General features: G+C 40.4%; 1 protein-coding gene and 1 pseudogene across 12 annotated transcripts in view; one reads left to right on the plus strand and one right to left on the minus strand.

Annotated features, from left to right (window-relative positions):
• Positions 1–286: 286 nt before the first annotated feature.
• Positions 287–903, minus strand: Rpl9l1 (ribosomal protein L9 like 1; annotated as a pseudogene).
• A 4,202-nt stretch (positions 904–5,105) lies between these two features.
• Epha5 (EPH receptor A5) overlaps positions 5,106–17,575 on the plus strand; it is a 361,774-nt gene continuing 349,304 nt past the window's right edge. For 10 of the 12 annotated variants that reach the window (XM_087584395.1, XM_087584396.1, XM_087584397.1 and 7 more), the window contains exon 1: positions 5,106–6,139. In XM_087584395.1, the coding sequence (XP_087440521.1) occupies positions 5,953–6,139 (187 nt within the window). In that variant the 5' untranslated portion in view covers positions 5,106–5,952. 12 annotated transcript variants of the gene reach the window in all.

Genomic DNA, 17,575 nt, shown 5'->3' on the forward strand with positions numbered 1-17,575 from the left:
AGTGATTTATCTGAACATCTTTTCCAGCTTTACCACAGAGTTCCTTTAATAACAGAGTGAAGAATGTATTCTGTTCTTAAAAGCCAAAGAAAGGGAAAGTACTCTGGTGATGATGAGATAGGTATTTGGGAAATTTAGTTTCTAGGGTAACATTTTGAATTTTATGTTAAAAATTAAATTATATTTCTGAACCTCTGCTCAATTCTTTCATACTTATTTCTCTCTTTTTTTCAATATATAAGTCTTTTATTATTCCCACAGAGCCCAAACTGTACTTGTGATCAGGATCTTGCTTCTGAAGCTAGGAAACTGAGGTCTCATTCGTCAGGCTGCTGCACGGTTCCCTTCTCAGAAACATAGATGCCATTCAAAAACTTCCTGATATCCTTGTTTTTAACTGTTGTGGCTTGCTGAATCAGAGCCGCTGAATTTGAAACAAGTTCAATATCATTTCCTTCAAGGATTAACTCATCCTTCTGGGCTTGAGAGACAGAACAAGCAACACCTGTCCTCATCTGAACCCTCTGGATGTATTTTTCACCCAAGAAATTTCGGATTTCAACCAGAGACCTGTTCTCCTGAATAACGACGTTGATAGGGAAGTGAGCATACACAGACCTCATCTTGTAATGGAAGCCCAGTGTCTCACCCTTGATCATGTTCTGAACGTGACTGCAGATGCTTCTGACAGTGACCAGTTCCTTCCTGTTACCCCACCACTTGTCAACATGGAGCCTTTTCTTTTTCTTTCCAAGAAGACTCAGCTCTACATTGATGTGATTGAAGTCCCTCCTCAGAGTTCCCCTGGGGCCCTTCACTGTGTGCCCCTTCAGAGTGATGTGGACATTTTCAGGAATGTCGACAGTCTGATTGCTGAGAATGGTCTTCATTCTCGCAGTAGATGGGACAAAGAGACTCATACTTATTTCTTTTGTGTTTTTATTGATGCGTGTGTGTGTGTGTGTGTGTGTGTGTGTGTGGTACCTATGTGTACATATGCCACGTGGGTGCCCACAGATCTAGCAGTGGGCATCAGCCACCCAATGTAGGTGCTAGGAACCAAACTCATATCTTCTAGAAGAATAGTGAGTATTTCTAACAACTGAGACTCCTGAGCCCAATCTACTAATTTTTCCAAATGCAATTATTCGCTGGGTGTTAAAGTGTCAACCGGTAACCAACAACCTGTAAATAAAATATAGCTCCCATTAAATCTTAGAAAAGGGGATCATTAGTGGAGCGACTTGGATCTAGGTTTTTAGGAAAAAATATGTTAATGATGTAACTTCATACAAATTATTCCACATTCACTAAATAATTCAGGATATAAACGGATGGTACTGTTATTGTGTCTCTGAACTTTGAAGACTTGATTGCTTAAATATAGTGTGAATAGTTTCTTTCAGATCCAAGTAATTGACATCATCATGGAGCAAATAGAAATCCTAAAAATTAACTTTATTTGTGGTATTTTATAGCTCCTCTAGACCATAGTTTAATTTACTTGCTCCCCTATTACTTTTTACAAAATTCCCTCTGAAAAGAATTATGTAATGGCAAAAATCATTTTAATTAAAAGATTCGGAGATTGTTGTTGTTTTCTACAATGTTTTATGCATGAGTTCTGTGTCATTTGTCTGTGCTAATGTTAGCTGTCTACAGATCTTAATCCTGATGGCACATTATTTCCACTCTATCTACACACACACACACACACACACACACACACACACACACACACAGACACACACACACACACACACACACACACACACCAAGACAGACAATATTGTAATTGTTGATTTCTGTCTCCAAGTCGTGATTATTTATATCTTTACCTCTTTCTTCACCTTTTGCTTACTGTATTAATTGATTTTGTTTTAAATCAATCACAAAAACATATTTTTACCAAATTGTCCAGCATAATGTGGAGTTTTGAGATCACCGTCTCTGTTTATTCATCACTGTGTAGAAATACATGTATGCCTTACTTCTGTTGCACTGGCTTTTTTAAAAAACAAAGCCAGAACATATGTTAAAATTCAAATGTTCTACCAGCTGTGTGACTACTCAGGTCACCTAACCTCCTTCCCTCTTTTTCTCATTAACTTTGGGCTAATAATTACACCCACCCATATTATGGCTGAAGCAATTAATGTAATGTCATCAAGCAATACTTTATACAGAGTAAATTTTCAGTAAATAATATAATGTTTTGTACCATGACAGTTTTTTTCTGAGTGCATAAAAGATATATATGCGGGCTTTTTAATTTATTCACTATATCCACAACATTGAAAGTACAAGGGCACTCGACTCTCAAGGTGTTCTGTCAAGGTTACTCTACATATTTTTTTCTAAGAGCAAATAAATTTGCAAACAAACAAAAATAATAATCCAGCTCAGTAGAAAAGCAAAGATTTAAGAAAAAATCAGAAACTTTCTCAATTTGAAACATATTTTTATGACAAATATAGATGATAGAATATTCAAACCAATAAGCTGTGCTGACATTTTATTGTGGAACGTTGTAGGTAAGAAAGAAAACCACAACTCTAGTTTTATTCAATGCCTTGGTTCCACGGCGTGGGCAAAGATTAATTATATGCCACGAAGATAACATATGGTCAAGTGCAAGGTCTTTGAAATTGAGGTCAATGCCAAACAACCGCCATAGAATTCTCTGATTATCAATCTTTGGTAAAAATAAATATCATTGTCTTTGGGACTTCTTTTTACAGCTGTTATGTCTTTCAAAATATGTAATAAATACTATTAAACAAATCCTGGACAATAAAAACAGTTTTACATTAGGCATTGTGAATCACTTAAATCATTCATTGTGAGTAGAAGACAACACTCGTAAAGCCATATGACCAATGCCCAAAGGGATCTTGGATATACTTGGTGTAGGCTGTATTTTTATTATATATAAATATATAATATGTTATATATTATGTTTATGTGTATGTATTTAGACAATTATCTTTAGCCTTTCATTTGGTAAATATTGACATGGTGTTGTCTGCTAGAAACTCCAAGCTGTGGAACCTTCTAAGAAACAAACCAACCCAATCTATCTTTTCAGGAAGACCTCAGGCCTGAATATCTGAGCTTCAGTGCTAGCTATGGAGCAGTGTGGTATATAGTGAGGAAATTTAATGTATGAGTAGAGAAAACTTCTACAGGAAGGAGTATTGGGCATCAAAATCAGAGAAGCATGAGACGTTTCAGGAAAAGAGAACATCGAATTTAAAATTTTACCAAACCATAACACAGAAAGTTTGTCTAAGGTTTTTTATTTTAACGCAGGAATGTAAACTCTAGGCTATACTTATTTGATTTCTAGATAATTGATTTTAAATAATCACACGTCCTTTACTACTCTAGACTAGGCAGCACAGATACACACACACACACACACACACACACACACACACACACACACACACACTGTAAAGAAGGAGGATGTGGAAGCTTGAAGACTTCCTCTGTAAACCCCTGATCTCACTAATGAGAACGCCGAGGCCAAAGGTGTAAAGCTCGTACTCGGGGGCCCCTGAACGGCCCATGTCTTGTACTATCTTTCTGGTGGACTGCAAGGCTTTGGATTCCTTCCTTGCTATTCCGTATTGAAATTCTTAAGTAACTCAGCTATAAACCAAGGTGGAGGAAAGACTCCTATTTTGAATGGTCTTCAAATAGACACATAAATTTTAACTTTCCATCTCACAGAAAGGCTTTTTGCCAAACTGGAAGACAGATTCACTGCCACTCCTCTGTATTGGCTTCATGCATTTGAAGCACATTATAATAGAATGAATCTGCTCTCAGCTTCCTATTGCCAAAACATTCAGGGAAGAAAAAATAATAAAATAAAACGATCCAAGATGAGCTTCCACCTCTTTAAACGAGGGTGCCACGGCTGAGCTGTTTCTTCTCCTTTATTTTTTCGTCCTAAGCAAACCCCAAAGGGCACACTCATCTCCCAATTGTGATAAATTTATGGTGAAGACATCAACAGTCTAGGTGTGTCAGACTGGTGTGCAGCTTCAGTGGATGTGAGCGGAGCCCCGTCTTAAAAAGTAGTTATCAAAGGCCGGATTGAATGAGATCCCTTTCTTCTGAAATCACACATTTTGGGAGACACTTTGCATTCTGATATAGAAAGCTGGCCTTCTAAAATTGCCCTTCTTGTGTATCTCTTTGAAACAGTGAGCGAGTAAATTAAAAGAGGTTATTAAAGCAGGAAGACGCAACACAGGGGAAGCACAGAAAACGGGATGCTCTTAAGCTGCGTTTTCCTGGTTATTTGTTATTCTTTCAGTGTAATGGACCACGGGCAATTAAAATAATTAAAAATGGTAGAGCTTTGACATTATTATACCCGTGTTAATTTCACTGGAATTAACTGCATGTTTCCCCATTACGTAATTTCAATGCTAAAGTATTCTATCACTGAAATAAATGAATTAAGTCTTCATGTGTTACAAAGTACCTAGCCTAGTACAAATGCCAGCAGTCAAATTCTTTGATTCCCTGAGAGCTCAAACCGACCTACTGTCCCTGACTTCAGAGTCTACAGTTTACTTCTCAAGAAACGTGTTGAGTAATTATCTCATTCCAGAAGAGCAGAAAGAGTCAAAGGAACTGAGGTACATGGGTGTTTAAGGCATAGCCAAGGAGCAGCAGAGCCTGCGAATGTGAGGTTATATGACGACAAGGTTGTCGGTGCCACCGCCTGCAAAGGGCAGCAGGCACTGTGCCAGACTCAGGGACCCGCTGCTCTTCCTGCTGAGGGCTGAGCTAGGGCTGGCTTCCCTTCCTCCTTCAGGGACCTCTGGTCCTCGCAGGCGTCGTCGAGAGGATTCTTTACCCTAATTATCCCGGGAGGAAGACGTGCCTTTCTCGGAAACCGCTAGGCAACACTCACCACGGCAGCCTGCAGATTACTTCCCTCCGTGGGTGTGCGACTTCGTTTAAGCAAGTCACACTTACAGTAGCTTGTCACTGGCGAGGCCGCGAGCAGCAGAGGGCGGGGGAGCGCAGGGCGGAGGGAGGAGGTGGGAGGCGCGGAGTCGGGCTCGGGGAGACGCTGGAGCTCCAGACACAGCAGGAGCGAGCAAGCGAGCGAGCGAGCGAGCTGCGCGGGTGCAGTCGCTGGCTCGCCCTGGCCGCCGCGCACTCCGCCTCTGCGTTGAGCAGCGGGAACTGCAGCGGCTCCGAGCCTCCGGGCTCTGCTCCGCTCCCGGGCCCGCGCTCCAGCCCGCTCTGCCCGCCGCACCGCCCCCGGCAGTGCTCAGCCCGCAGCGATTTGACTTCCCTCTGCCGGCCTCTCCAGTTCTATAGATCTCTCGCTGCCTGGGCTCCACTCTGCTCGGTGTAGGCAACACACCGTTTGCTCTACTCTTCCCCCCCTTGAGCCGTAGACACTCTGCTTGCTTTTTCCCCTCTTCCCTCCTCCTTTTTTTTTTTTACGGAAAACATCATCTAGATTTAAGATGACTCGTCTTCTTTAATCTCGTCCGTATCAGCACTGAAGACTGAAAGGGAACCTTCACCACCACTCCAACCCTGGTGGCACTTAAAAAAAAAAAATAACAGTTCTAAAAAAGAAAGGGGGACCAAAAAACAGAAAAAGGAAAGTCTTAAGAGGCAAAGGAGCGGGACTCGGGACCCTCTGCAGACCCTTGACTCAGCCCACCCAGGACCGTACTAGCCATCCGAACTTCTAATTCATCTTATCCAACTGAAAGGGAGGGCGGCACAAGCCAGAAGCAAACTTCGGCGGTCTCTGCGGATCTGTGATTCCCACATTGAGAGGGGTCGAGAGCCAGAAGGCACAGGACCCCACCAGGAGGAGGAGTTCCGCGCCTCTCTCGCCCCTTCCACCAAGCCTGAACCTTAGACTGAACCACGCGGGACCTAAGAGGCAGAAGAGGGTAGTAGAAAATGCGGGGCTCCGGGCCCCGCGGTGCGGGACGCCGACGGACCCAGGGCAGAGGTGGCGGCGGCGACACCCCCCGCGTCCCTGCCTCTCTGGCAGGCTGCTATTCCGCACCTCTAAAGGGGCCCCTCTGGACGTGCCTTCTCCTGTGTGCGGCGCTCCGGACCCTTTTGGCCAGCCCCAGTAACGAAGGTAGGGTAATGGAGGTGGGGACCAGTGCGCCCTGGGGTGGATGGGTGAGGTGGAGCTTGTGTCTACCGGGTCGCAGCGCTCCAAGAGCCGCTGCCGAGACTAAAACCCGCTCTTCAGCTCCAATTAATGTTTGTCCGCTTTTGCTGGCGTATCCGGATCTCTCTGGTATCTTTGGTTGCATTGTTTGACATAGCTGCAGAGTGCTCGCCAGGCAAAGAACCTGCCTGAGGACTGAGACTGGTTGGGGGCTGGGAAGTTGGAAGCCTGACGGAAAGAGGGCTGAGACCTGAGCTGGGAGGTTGGGTGCGGTTGGGTCCTGAGAACCTGGAGAAGTGACACATCCGGCTTATTGAGAGAGATGACAACAAGGCTCTTCGGATGTGTGTGGGGGTTAGAAACCATTATTTGATGCTGGTTTTGGAAGACGATTTCAGGGTGGCTGGTGATTTTATTTTGAAGAAAGTGTCTGCCCCGGGAGCTGTTATTTAGGGCACCACTAGCTGCTTTACAAGCTGGGTAACGAGAGCTTTAATTTTTGAGTGGGGGGAGGCGTCGTGAAGGGCAGAAACTGATGGATGCCCTTCTTTCTGCAGGGGGCTCACTAACACTCTAAAGCTGAGGTAGGGCAAGGCGGGAAGATGGGATGGTGTTGGAAGAGACAACCAGGAAGTTGTTCATGGATCCCACTAAAGCTTATCTGGTGAGAAAGATTTGTCCGAGCCAGAGGCACCAGGTCTTGAAGTACCCAACCTTCCTATCCCCAGTTTTTTTTGCTCCGGACTGTTTTGCGTTCCTCTGGGAGAGTAAATCTGGAGTCAGGAATGCCACCTGTGTTCTTTCCCTTGAGCTGGCCTCAGCCTCTGAGAAACCCCACTCTTGCTCCATTCTATGGCCCCGGTCACACACTGTAGGTCTGCCCCTCTTCGGTACACCGTGGCTTGCTCTGGCCTCAGCTTAAGGGCTCAAGCCTTCACACAGGGGAGGGTGGAGCATGTGGAAAGGCGCTCAGCATCTCAGACCTGATTCTCTGGTTACCAGGAGTGGTCGACTTCTCTGTGGAAGCATCAAAATCCTGTCCTCTCGTCTAGAAGCCTGGGGTTTTAGCTTTGGGCTGTGGATGAGAGTCCCGAGGTGTAAAATCTTAAACAAACCCTTGCACTTGGCGACAGGCTGTGCTGGACCTGAAAAATGAAGTAGCAGCAGCAGAGTGGTTTATGCCCTCGTGACTAGCATAGATTCAGTCTGCTGTAGGAGACGCTGAGCTGGTAACCCCTAGTGCTGCCAGTTCCCAAGGAACCCTGCGAAAACAGGGCAGATGGAGACTCACACCCCACCCCACTGACTCTCTCGCTATGTTTATTATTAAACATCTGTTCAGAGGAATATGTGTATCTGTCTATGTCGGAAGCCAGGCTTCATGCTTTAGCCAATCAAGTTGCATTTTTTTCCCTCTCTAAAGTTTTTTTTTAAGTGGTGATTTTATTTTGTGTGTTTGTTTGTTTTCGACTTGAACCTTTGATTAAGGTCCTACATTAAGACCATTAGATTAGAAGTCCAAAAGCTCTAAGAGGGCTAATGCTGGGAAGAGAGTTTTGGGGGAAGGGAGGATAGAGGAAGAGGGAGGAGGAGGAGGAGGAGGAGGAGGAGGAGGAGGAGGAGGAGGAGGAGGAGGAGGAGGAGGAGGAGGAGGAGGAGGAGAAAAAGGGAGGAGGAAGAAGGGGCTTTTATGCGTCTTATTTCGACCAAAGGGCCATCCTGATTGAACTGTAAAACGATGTAAGGGTAATAGCACCCATCCTTTTCTCTACTTCGTCATTTCAAACAGCCTTCTATAACCCCCTTACAGGGTATACAATGGGGAAGGGAAATGTACTCAAGGAAGTCTCTATAAAAGAACTGAAGAAATAAATTATCAGGGAGTGTGACACTCAATGTGAATGAGGGCCAAGACTAAGGAGATCAAAAACAAGGAGAAGGAACCGGAAGGAAGTAGGGAAATAGCACAAGTCCCCAATGGTGCCCTAAGTAAAACTTACATCTTGGGGAATAGGGCCACGCAAGCACAAGCTTTAACACCCACAGGTTGTATGCTGTCTTCCCCAGGTAGTAAACCACACAGCTCACTTGGTTACATGCAGATGAGGGTTGGAGGAGCTCACAAAAGCAAGCTTGTGCTCTGAACACATCCAGAATCAAGTGTGCCTGCTGTTTGGGGTACATTTTGTGATGCGCAGTAAAAGATTTAATATTAGTGCTTTTCGAGGTTGCCTGTCCAGTTCATTCCTTCACTACCTAACAGGGCATCGTCTTTAATCCCATCCCAGATTACTTCTGGTGGTCTTTTTTTGTTTGTTTGTTTGTTTGGTTGGTTGGTTTTTTTTTTCCTTCGAAATGTGGATTCTTTTCTTCTTTACGTTTTCTTTGCCGCTCCTTTTAAAGATAGAGCAGTGACATACCTTATAAGAGTCACAGCGTTACTCTTTATTATTTATTTAATAAATGAGGTGAAACACATCATCCGCTTGTTTCTTGTTTTTATGAAAGAACTTTGAAAGGTCATCTACTGAAATGTTTTATGGACAAGCTAAACTTACTAAGGAATTGACTCATGAAATTTATAAAATTCATAAAAGTTGCTGTCTGCAACTTACATAGATGCTTAATGATTCTTCAGTCATATATGTGTCTATATATTACACTTATAGAATGTGCATGATATAATTATGTGATAACGCGTCAGAGATGAAGAAATAAATGTGAATCATCGTTAACACTCGTCATTCCCATTATTTCTGAAATCCATCTTTCCTGGATAACTATGTTCTAAGCAAATTATACAATCAATATTTGTTCATTTGTAATGTATAGGTATAAACCACACTTGGATGAAACACTTAGTCTGCATTAAGGTGTGCAAACATTTACTTAAAAATAAAATTACAAGCATTTTAGCAGAAGACTTTAATTTCAGATTGATCCAGGAGGACCGCATTAGTAAGTGCATCAACAAGTAAACAGTTCTAAGAAATTTAATAAGTAAAGTGGCTGTGCCAACAATTCTGAATTTTTGGAGGTGGCCCTGAACTTATTCAATAACTGCCACTTTTTGCTGTCTGGAGATATATTTGTAAACAAGCATTATTTGACAAGTGCTTTTCTCAGCAGGGTTTCTTGGCCAATTACTGCAGAACAGCTCTGCATTGAAAATGATTCACCCGCAGTGAATCAAGCTTAATTCATTGAAGCTACAGTCAGTAATGCCCCAGTAAAGTGCTGACAGTTGTCAGCAGTGCGAATTTGAAAAGTCCAGTTTCTTGTCTCTGAATGTTTTTTTAAGTTTGAGCAAGGGGGATAGAAGGTTCTTGGAAAAGAAGCATAGAAGGGGGAAGTTGGCTAAAATGACTTGAAAGACAATCATAAAATTGTAAATATTTTCACTGGAAAGGGACTGAAAGTAAAGTTTGTTTAAGGATTTTTTTTTATCTTGGCTTATAATAGAACCAGGCCCATAAAACATATCTAAGGACACAATAGACTTGTAAAACTAAATGGCTTCATTTTGTAGCCCTGTCTTCCTGCTGTAATTCACTTCCTTTTAGATTAACCGGCAGGACCCCACAGAAAAGGACAGTAAAACCGTTCCCTCACCAGGACACTACTGAACAAGAAAAGAGAGTCATTACATCCCTTTGAATCATAGATTGTTGGAACCAGAAGGGGCCACAGCGAGTTTTGGCTTTTTGCTTAATAAACCATGAAGGTTGGGGGTGGGAATCTTGACATTTTAAGCTCTTTCTTGGTATCAGGGTGACAGGTAAAATGATTTCATTTCCTTATGCAAAACAGGAGTTAAAAATGAATAGCAATTCCACAGCTTGCAGTATAGTGCTTATTTTTTTTTAAGTTTTATCCTTGATATTTTTTCTTTAATATTGACTTTCTTGAAAGCTTGCATTTCTCTTTATTTGTTTGTCTGGTAGGTTGGTTGTTTTTCCTTATTGGGTATAAATGAGGTCATTGCAAAGGCTATTCATGAACTCTTATCACTGGGCCTCAGTGGTCACCTTCTGATGCTTAGAAATGCACTATTTGACATATTTACAGGTTCACAATGCTTCATAAGCTGTGAGCTCTCAGAGTAGGTATATGGCAACAGCACAAAAAAAAAATGTCAACTGCGAGTGGCTTAGCTATTTGAGGACAAACATTCCCAAAGAATTTGATTCGGTATTGTCACCGATACAAAAATGACAGGGTTTTCTTATTGGCAGCTACTATGTTGGTTGTTTGGCTTTATCATTTGACTATCTTTTGTTTGATGTACTTCTTAAGATATTTGCTGGAATGGTTAATTAATTCCTCTTTCCTTTGAGAAAGCCATCCAACATTTTCCTGTAAATAAAGAGTATGAAGGTACATCGTTGTATCGACTGACAGTGGCTGTTTTCTTTTTGGGCGAAAATTAATTCTTAAAAAGTAATTCTTTAAAAACTCATTCTCTTAATTTAAGTTAGCAAATTTACGTTACTACCGAATTGATTAAGCTTTGGTTAGCTGAGGTGTTTGGTTATATGGATGCTATTTTGATAGTTTGGAATCTCGTACTACTTTTTCAAGAAACTTCATAAAGTATTATAATTAATTGAAGGATGAATATCAAAATTTACTGATTAATTGCTAAAACCCCATTATTTCTATACGTACCATAAAGAATATCTATGAATATAAAGAAGCCTGAGAGCTAAACATAAACATTGAGCCCTTAGGAACTCAGAGTGTCGATGTTGTTCTATGTGTACTGGGTACACTTCAGTAGGCACAGAAGGGTTCATACGGACATGCTTGACTAGGCAAATACAGACTCAGTTGTTTATAAAAATTAACATAATCAATACCACAATTACCACAGTCTTTATATCGTTGCACATGAGTAATTCAAAAGACCATTAGTATGAAAACATTATATATTCTATTTGTCTTAAAATTAAGGGTAGCACACATGGGCAACTGTAGTCTATATGAAGTTAGGTTTCAAAAGAGTCCTAAGGATGGAAATGATTCATACCTTTTAGATACAGTTTAATAATGTGTACACTTAAAGTCACTAAGCAAATGGTCTTGTGCAATGAGGCCCATTACCCATGTGTAAAGTTGACAACAAGTTTTAAAGCATCCCAGAGCTTTACTACTGGAAGAAGTGATTTTAAGCTTCCTACACTTGTAGGGCTTTTAGAAACCGGAAGTTCACCAGGGCAATCTGGCTCAAATCATTGGTCTCATTGAAAAAATTTTAACAGAATGTAAACGAATTTTTTTAAAAATTGTTTTAAACTGCCAAAGATTTCAAAGCATAAGCATATATGAACTTATCCCTTTGTTTTGATGTTCGTGTTTTTAATATTTACTTTATAAGACTATTAAATCCAGAAAATTAGTTTCATGGTTTTCAGGTGGCATTCAGAGTCAATGCGGTCGTCTCCCTGCCCTGATATTCCCCTACACTAGGGGCGGGGGTCCAGCCTTGGCAGGACCAAGGGCTTCTCCTCCCATCCTCTGCTACATATGCAGCTGGAGCCATGGGTCTGTCCATGTGTACTCTTTGGATGGTGGTTTAGTCCCTGGGAGCTCTGGTTGGTTGATATTGTTGTTCCTAAGGGGTTGCAAACCCCTTCAACTCCTTCAGTCCTTTCTCTAAACTTTAAACTTTTCGGACATGACAAAATAGATGGTTGCATAAGACTTCTAAGTGTAAATTTGCTCAGCTCACATTTGATAATCTCTCCATTTATTTGTAGAATGGATGTTTTCGGTAATTTTAATAAGATCACTGATGCTGTACAAGGTGCTGTGAAATAGATTAACTAAATTAGATTATAAATGGTGTAGACATTCTTAAAAATGAAAAGAAAAGTACTCTTCTCATTCCTCTCAAGTTTTAAGCCTCAGGCATGAGTATTTGTGAATTTTATTTAATGGCAGAAGTTTTATGTATACAAGCGATTCATTCAACTCAATCATTCTTACCACATCAGATAAAGATGTGGATATAATTGATGTTAACATTAAATAATATATGAAATTGAACATTTTAATGTAACTATTTTTATTGACATCATGGCAAACAGTTTAAAATATCTATTTGATCTATTTCTCTGTCATCTAAGATACTCCTGACTGATAATAAGTGCTACTGAAAAAATTAGTTTTGATATGTGAATTGGACCTAGTTGAATGCTTAGTAATTGATATAGTGTTGCTTTTATTTTTCTCAAAGCTCATTTTTTTTCATCTAGCACTTCTAATCAGAATCACAGATTTTACAGTCATAAAACTTTAATGTTGTAAGAAACATACTATAAGTTTGTAAAAGTATTTATGATCTTGGACGGTTACATTCATTAAATGTTATTATATTAGTTTACACTTTTAAAATGGTTTTTATCTTCAGTGATTTTTCCAGAAGCAATAAAAAATTGTGTCTGAAACACTGACTGAAAAACCTTTTTCTTTCCCTTTTTTTAAAAATTTAAAGTCTGTATTACATGGGCTAAATAAAGGCACATATGTTATTCTACATTAGTTGTATTTCAAAATATAAGTTGTCTCTATATGCATTTTTATTGGGTATTTTTTATTTACATTTCAAGTGTTATCCCCTTTCCTGGTTTCCTGTCCATAAACCCCTTATAGCACCCCCTTCTTCTGTGAGGGTGTTTCCCCACCCATCCACCCACCCCTTCCTGCCTCCCTGCCCTGACATTCCCCTGCACTGAGGGGAGGGGGGTCCAGCCTTGGCAGGACCAAGGGCTTCTCCTCCCATTCTCTGTTACATATGCAGCTGGAGCCATGGTTTGTCCATGTGTACTCTTTGGATGGTGGTTTAGTCCCTGGGAGCTTTGGTTGGTTGATATTGTTGTCCTTAAGGGGTTGCAAGCCCCTTTAGCTCCTTCAATCCTTTCTCTAACTTCTCCAATGGGGACCCTGTTCTCAGTTCAATGATTGGCTGTGAGCATTCGCCTCTGTATTTGTCATGCTCTGGCAGAGCCTCTCGGGAGACAGCTATATCAGGCTCCTGTCAGCATGAACTTCTTGGCATCAGCAATATTGTCTGGGTTTGGTGGCTGTATATGGGTTGAATCCCCAGGTAGGGCAGTCTCTGAATGGTCAGCTCCAAACTTTGTCTCCATATCTCCTCTTATTAATGTTTTTGTTTCCCCTTTTGAGAAGGGCTGAAGCATCTGCTCTTTGGTCATCTACTGAAAACCTAAAAACCTCTGTGTGTGTGTGTGTGTGTGTGTGTGTGTGTGTGTTCGTGTGTGTGTGTGTGTGTGTGTGTGTGTGTGTGTGTGTGTGAATTTTGCCTTTAGAGTACCAAATTAGCTGTGTTCCATTTAAATAAAACCTAGCAGGCTCTGAATATAATTAAACTTCACTGCAGCTTGCTTTTCCTATAGGGGGCACAGCCTTTAGTCTCTTATCACCTTATGAGCTACTTTATTAATATCATTTGAATTATTTCTTACACAATGGAGGAACATACAATCCTTTGTTGAATGGGGTCGGATCTAGGTCATGCCTTCTTCCTTCTGGAGCTCTCAGTGACTATTCGTGGTTTTAATCTTTAGGCATCCATTTAAGACTGAATAATAACTTTGCTAGGATGTGCTTGAAAGTGCCAAGCATTCATGGAAAGGTTGGAGCAAGGCTGAAAGAAAGAGTGGGGAACAATTTAAATATGGTATAATAAAACCTCAATAATAAAAGCATTGCACTCTTCCAAAATCTTCTTTAAAGGGAATATGCCATTCATGCTTACACACATATTTTAATTTTTACATTTGATTCTCCATGCCTCTGAAGATACAACAGTGTGAAGAGAAAAAGGAACTCTTTGGTTCCTATTATTTCATATATGTAGAATTTATAGTTCTCATAATTTCTGGTGAGATCAGTTGCTTAGTTGGGTCATGGCAAGCACTTGTAGCATTTAGACACACCACAGTTCATGTAAAAGGGATTTAAGTGTTTGTGATCCTTCTACGTATATTTCACTGACTGGATTTTTGCCCAGACTATCTTCTCCATCAGTTCAGTTTGTCTCCAGTTCTAAACAAACTGGGCTATAGCTCTCAGCAAATGATTCTGAAAAACCATCAAATCCTCAAAGAGCCAAAACCTGAAGGTTGAAATATTTTGCATATGCTTTGTGAGAAATGTTCCTACTTGGAAACATGTTTCAGGCTAAGTATTGCATGATTTGAAGAAAATACAGTCTGTTCTACTAGAAGATGGGGGCTGTCTTTTTGTCTCGTAATAGTTTCCTACTCTTATTTTCATCTATGGGACCTCTTAGTTTCATCCTTTTCCTCTCTTTGGAAAGTAAAGGGGGGGGGGGCTGAATCCAAAACTGCTGCCCTCAGCTACCCCCAAACGTGTCACAATTTCAAAAAGGATATTAAGAAGATCAGACATTCCTCTTAATTAAAAGGAAGAATCTTCTACCTAAATAATAGATTGCACCAAACTCCATTATCGGCTGTTTACTTAATTCATGAACCATAAGAAGAGTTTAAGTATTGGCTGTCTTCAAAGGCAACTCACTTACTTTGCCTTGGCAGGACAGCCTCAGGATGTGCTAATGTCTTCTCTGTGGAAAGACCAACTCAGCAGGTAAATCCAGCTGGCACCAGTTCAACCCCTGCGGTTCCTAGCAGGCGCTTCCCATCTGAGCCAAGTTTAACTGTCATCCAGAACCTTTCCCTTCTGTAATGGCTTACAGAGGTGGGAAAGACTTCCCCTGGTGGACCCTCTTTTCATAGAAGGGCTTCAGTGACGACAGCATAGAAACGTGTATTTCTCCTCCTAAGAGCCACATCCATTCTGCCATAGGGAAGACTGAAGACTGGCCCTGCTTGATGGACTTTAATGATCTATGGTTTTGAACCATAACCTTTGATTTTCCTTGAGAGGAGAGGAGGAAGGTACAACCGAAACAAAACTAAACAATTTCTCTAAGATAGTAGATGTGGTTCATTGTTATTGAATGAAGCCTGTGAAACCAAATATGCAGGGACAAAGGTGCTATGAAATGACAATATCAGAAAAAAAAATAATCTGGCTTTGTATTTTGAAGCCAGTTAGTTTTATTGGTGGTAATCCCCATCATTTCCTACATTCTTTAGTAATTCATTGTAGCTTGTAATTCAGTTGAGTTGTCTGCAATGGGCTTGCTAAAATGAAGTTTCATATTTCACATAACCGTAGCATAACTGAACGAAGCAAGTTTTTAATTGATAGAATTCTACACCCAAGAATAGGGAGCAGGAAGCCCAGGAGAGGGGCTGAGTAAATGTTCTCAGTCAGCCATGTATTTGGGTGCTAGATTGCGTCAGGATAGAAGTTAATATTGCCTGGGAGAACGTCCATAAAAAAACAAATAACACAAACACTGTCTTCTTATTCCTCTTTCCCGTCTCCCACTCCTTCTCCCCCCTCCTCCTCTTATTCTTCTTTATCTTCTTCTCAGATTTGACAGAAATGTTGATCTTGGCAACCTTTCAATAGTGCTTCATTTGCATAGGTGTAGTCCTTGTCATTGAGTCCTGGGCTTTCATTTTCATCTGTTTTCTAACTAAGGTACATCTTGCATGATAGATAAGAATGAACTCCATAGTGTTGCACAGAGTTGCTAAAGTCCCTTGGCTAAATAACCAATACTCTCACAACGTGGTGCATAGGGTATTTGAGACATTATTTCTCAATTACAGGTCATCGTCTTCCCTGAATTGGTAGATGAAAAAACCATCCTCGGATGGGAAGGCAGTTTAACAAAAGGAATTGAGAGAAACGTCCCATGCAGCTCTACAAACTAAAAATGAACCGCATGTGTCCCATTTCTCTACTGGGTTTCTCTATCTAATGACACAGTTGGTGATTTGACCAGAAGAGAAAGGAAAAGTTAAATACAAGAATCAGGAGTATGAGTGCTGTGTCTTACTTTGACTTTCCACAGAGAACTGATGCTTCTTATCAGCTAAGTGAATCGTCAAGGGATATGTGCAAGTAGTTTGAACATTTGCCATCATGTTAGAGTTTTAGGATAATTCTTGTGCGTGCCCTGATTTGTTACAAATTTTACATGAATGTATACATGCATAAAACATTAAAATACAGCTAGTAACCTTGAATACAGCAAGATCATTCAATTAACTGGCTCTCCATTTTGAAAATCCATTGCAGGGAAAATGCTTAAATGATCTTGATACAGATATGTGACCCTCTGGATTCCAGTATTAAATACAGTTTTCCATTCTCATTTCCCAGAATATTTATCTTTTTAGTAACATGCATATTAACTATATTTCTTGGTAGTATGCGTAAGTATATATATTTTCAGAAAGTTTTTAATGTAATTACAAAGAGGCTGTTCTTGGGCACATAGGAGACAATAGCAAAACACAAGTAAGTTTGGAGTATAGCATTTAGTTGTAACATTGTATTACTTGTAAATCTATAATTGCATACTCACGAATGCCTATGCCTCATTCACAAATTACAGCTGACATTCATTTTTGATTTATCACATGTCACTGCTGGGATTTGCATATGTGTTTGTTTTCCTAGAAATGAGCCAAAGGAATCCTCATTATCACCATCTTTATTTTGAAGGAAAGTGAGTTAGTGTATAGTCAAATAACTTGTCTTATTCTGAGTCAAAGTGGAAGTGCTTTTACTCAAACTCTGGCAGCCTGACGTCAGGGCTAGTCTTACCCACTCTTGGTGCAAGGGGAAATTTTGCCATGAAGAATCCACAGCCAGTCTTACTTTTGTCATCCCGGTAGCGTATTATTTTATAGAAAAGGGTGCATGCAAAGTGACTAGGATGGAAATATATTGTATTCTGGAGGATAACCATGTTAGTAGTAATATACTTAATCAATGCTTGCACATTTTGGATTTGCATACTGTTTTCCTCATGGTCCAGCTTTCACTAGCATGCACTAAGCTCTCCCTGTATATCTTTCTTCCTAACTCAACCCATGTGTTCTTTGTCTTATCACGTTTTCTCTGGAATTTGAGAATATAAAAAAATTCAACTGTCATGCCAGGTCAATAGTCTGTTTTAGATCCATATTTTAATAATTTCATTAAGAATCTCTTCTCAAAACAGTGCTACCTACTGTAGGACACCTCTCTTGTTCTTATAGGAAAACAATGCACCTTCCAAAGTTTTAGTCAGCTTGCCACATATTGTAGTTTTCATGATAAGAAATGTCCCCTGAACATTAAGTGGAAAAATGTAGGTAATTTTTGTCTTTACTATGAACAAACTATCATGTTTTTCCTCTCCATTTATGTGTAAATTTAGATATAATATTTTATAATAGTTTTGAAAGATGTTTATATTAGGAAAGGATTTCTTGTTTTTCTTTTTTC

Source organism: Rattus norvegicus, chromosome 14, assembly GCF_021556685.1.
Source record: "Rattus norvegicus strain SHRSP/BbbUtx chromosome 14, alternate assembly SHRSP_T2T, whole genome shotgun sequence".
In the NCBI taxonomy this organism is placed as follows: Eukaryota; Metazoa; Chordata; class Mammalia; order Rodentia; family Muridae; genus Rattus; species Rattus norvegicus.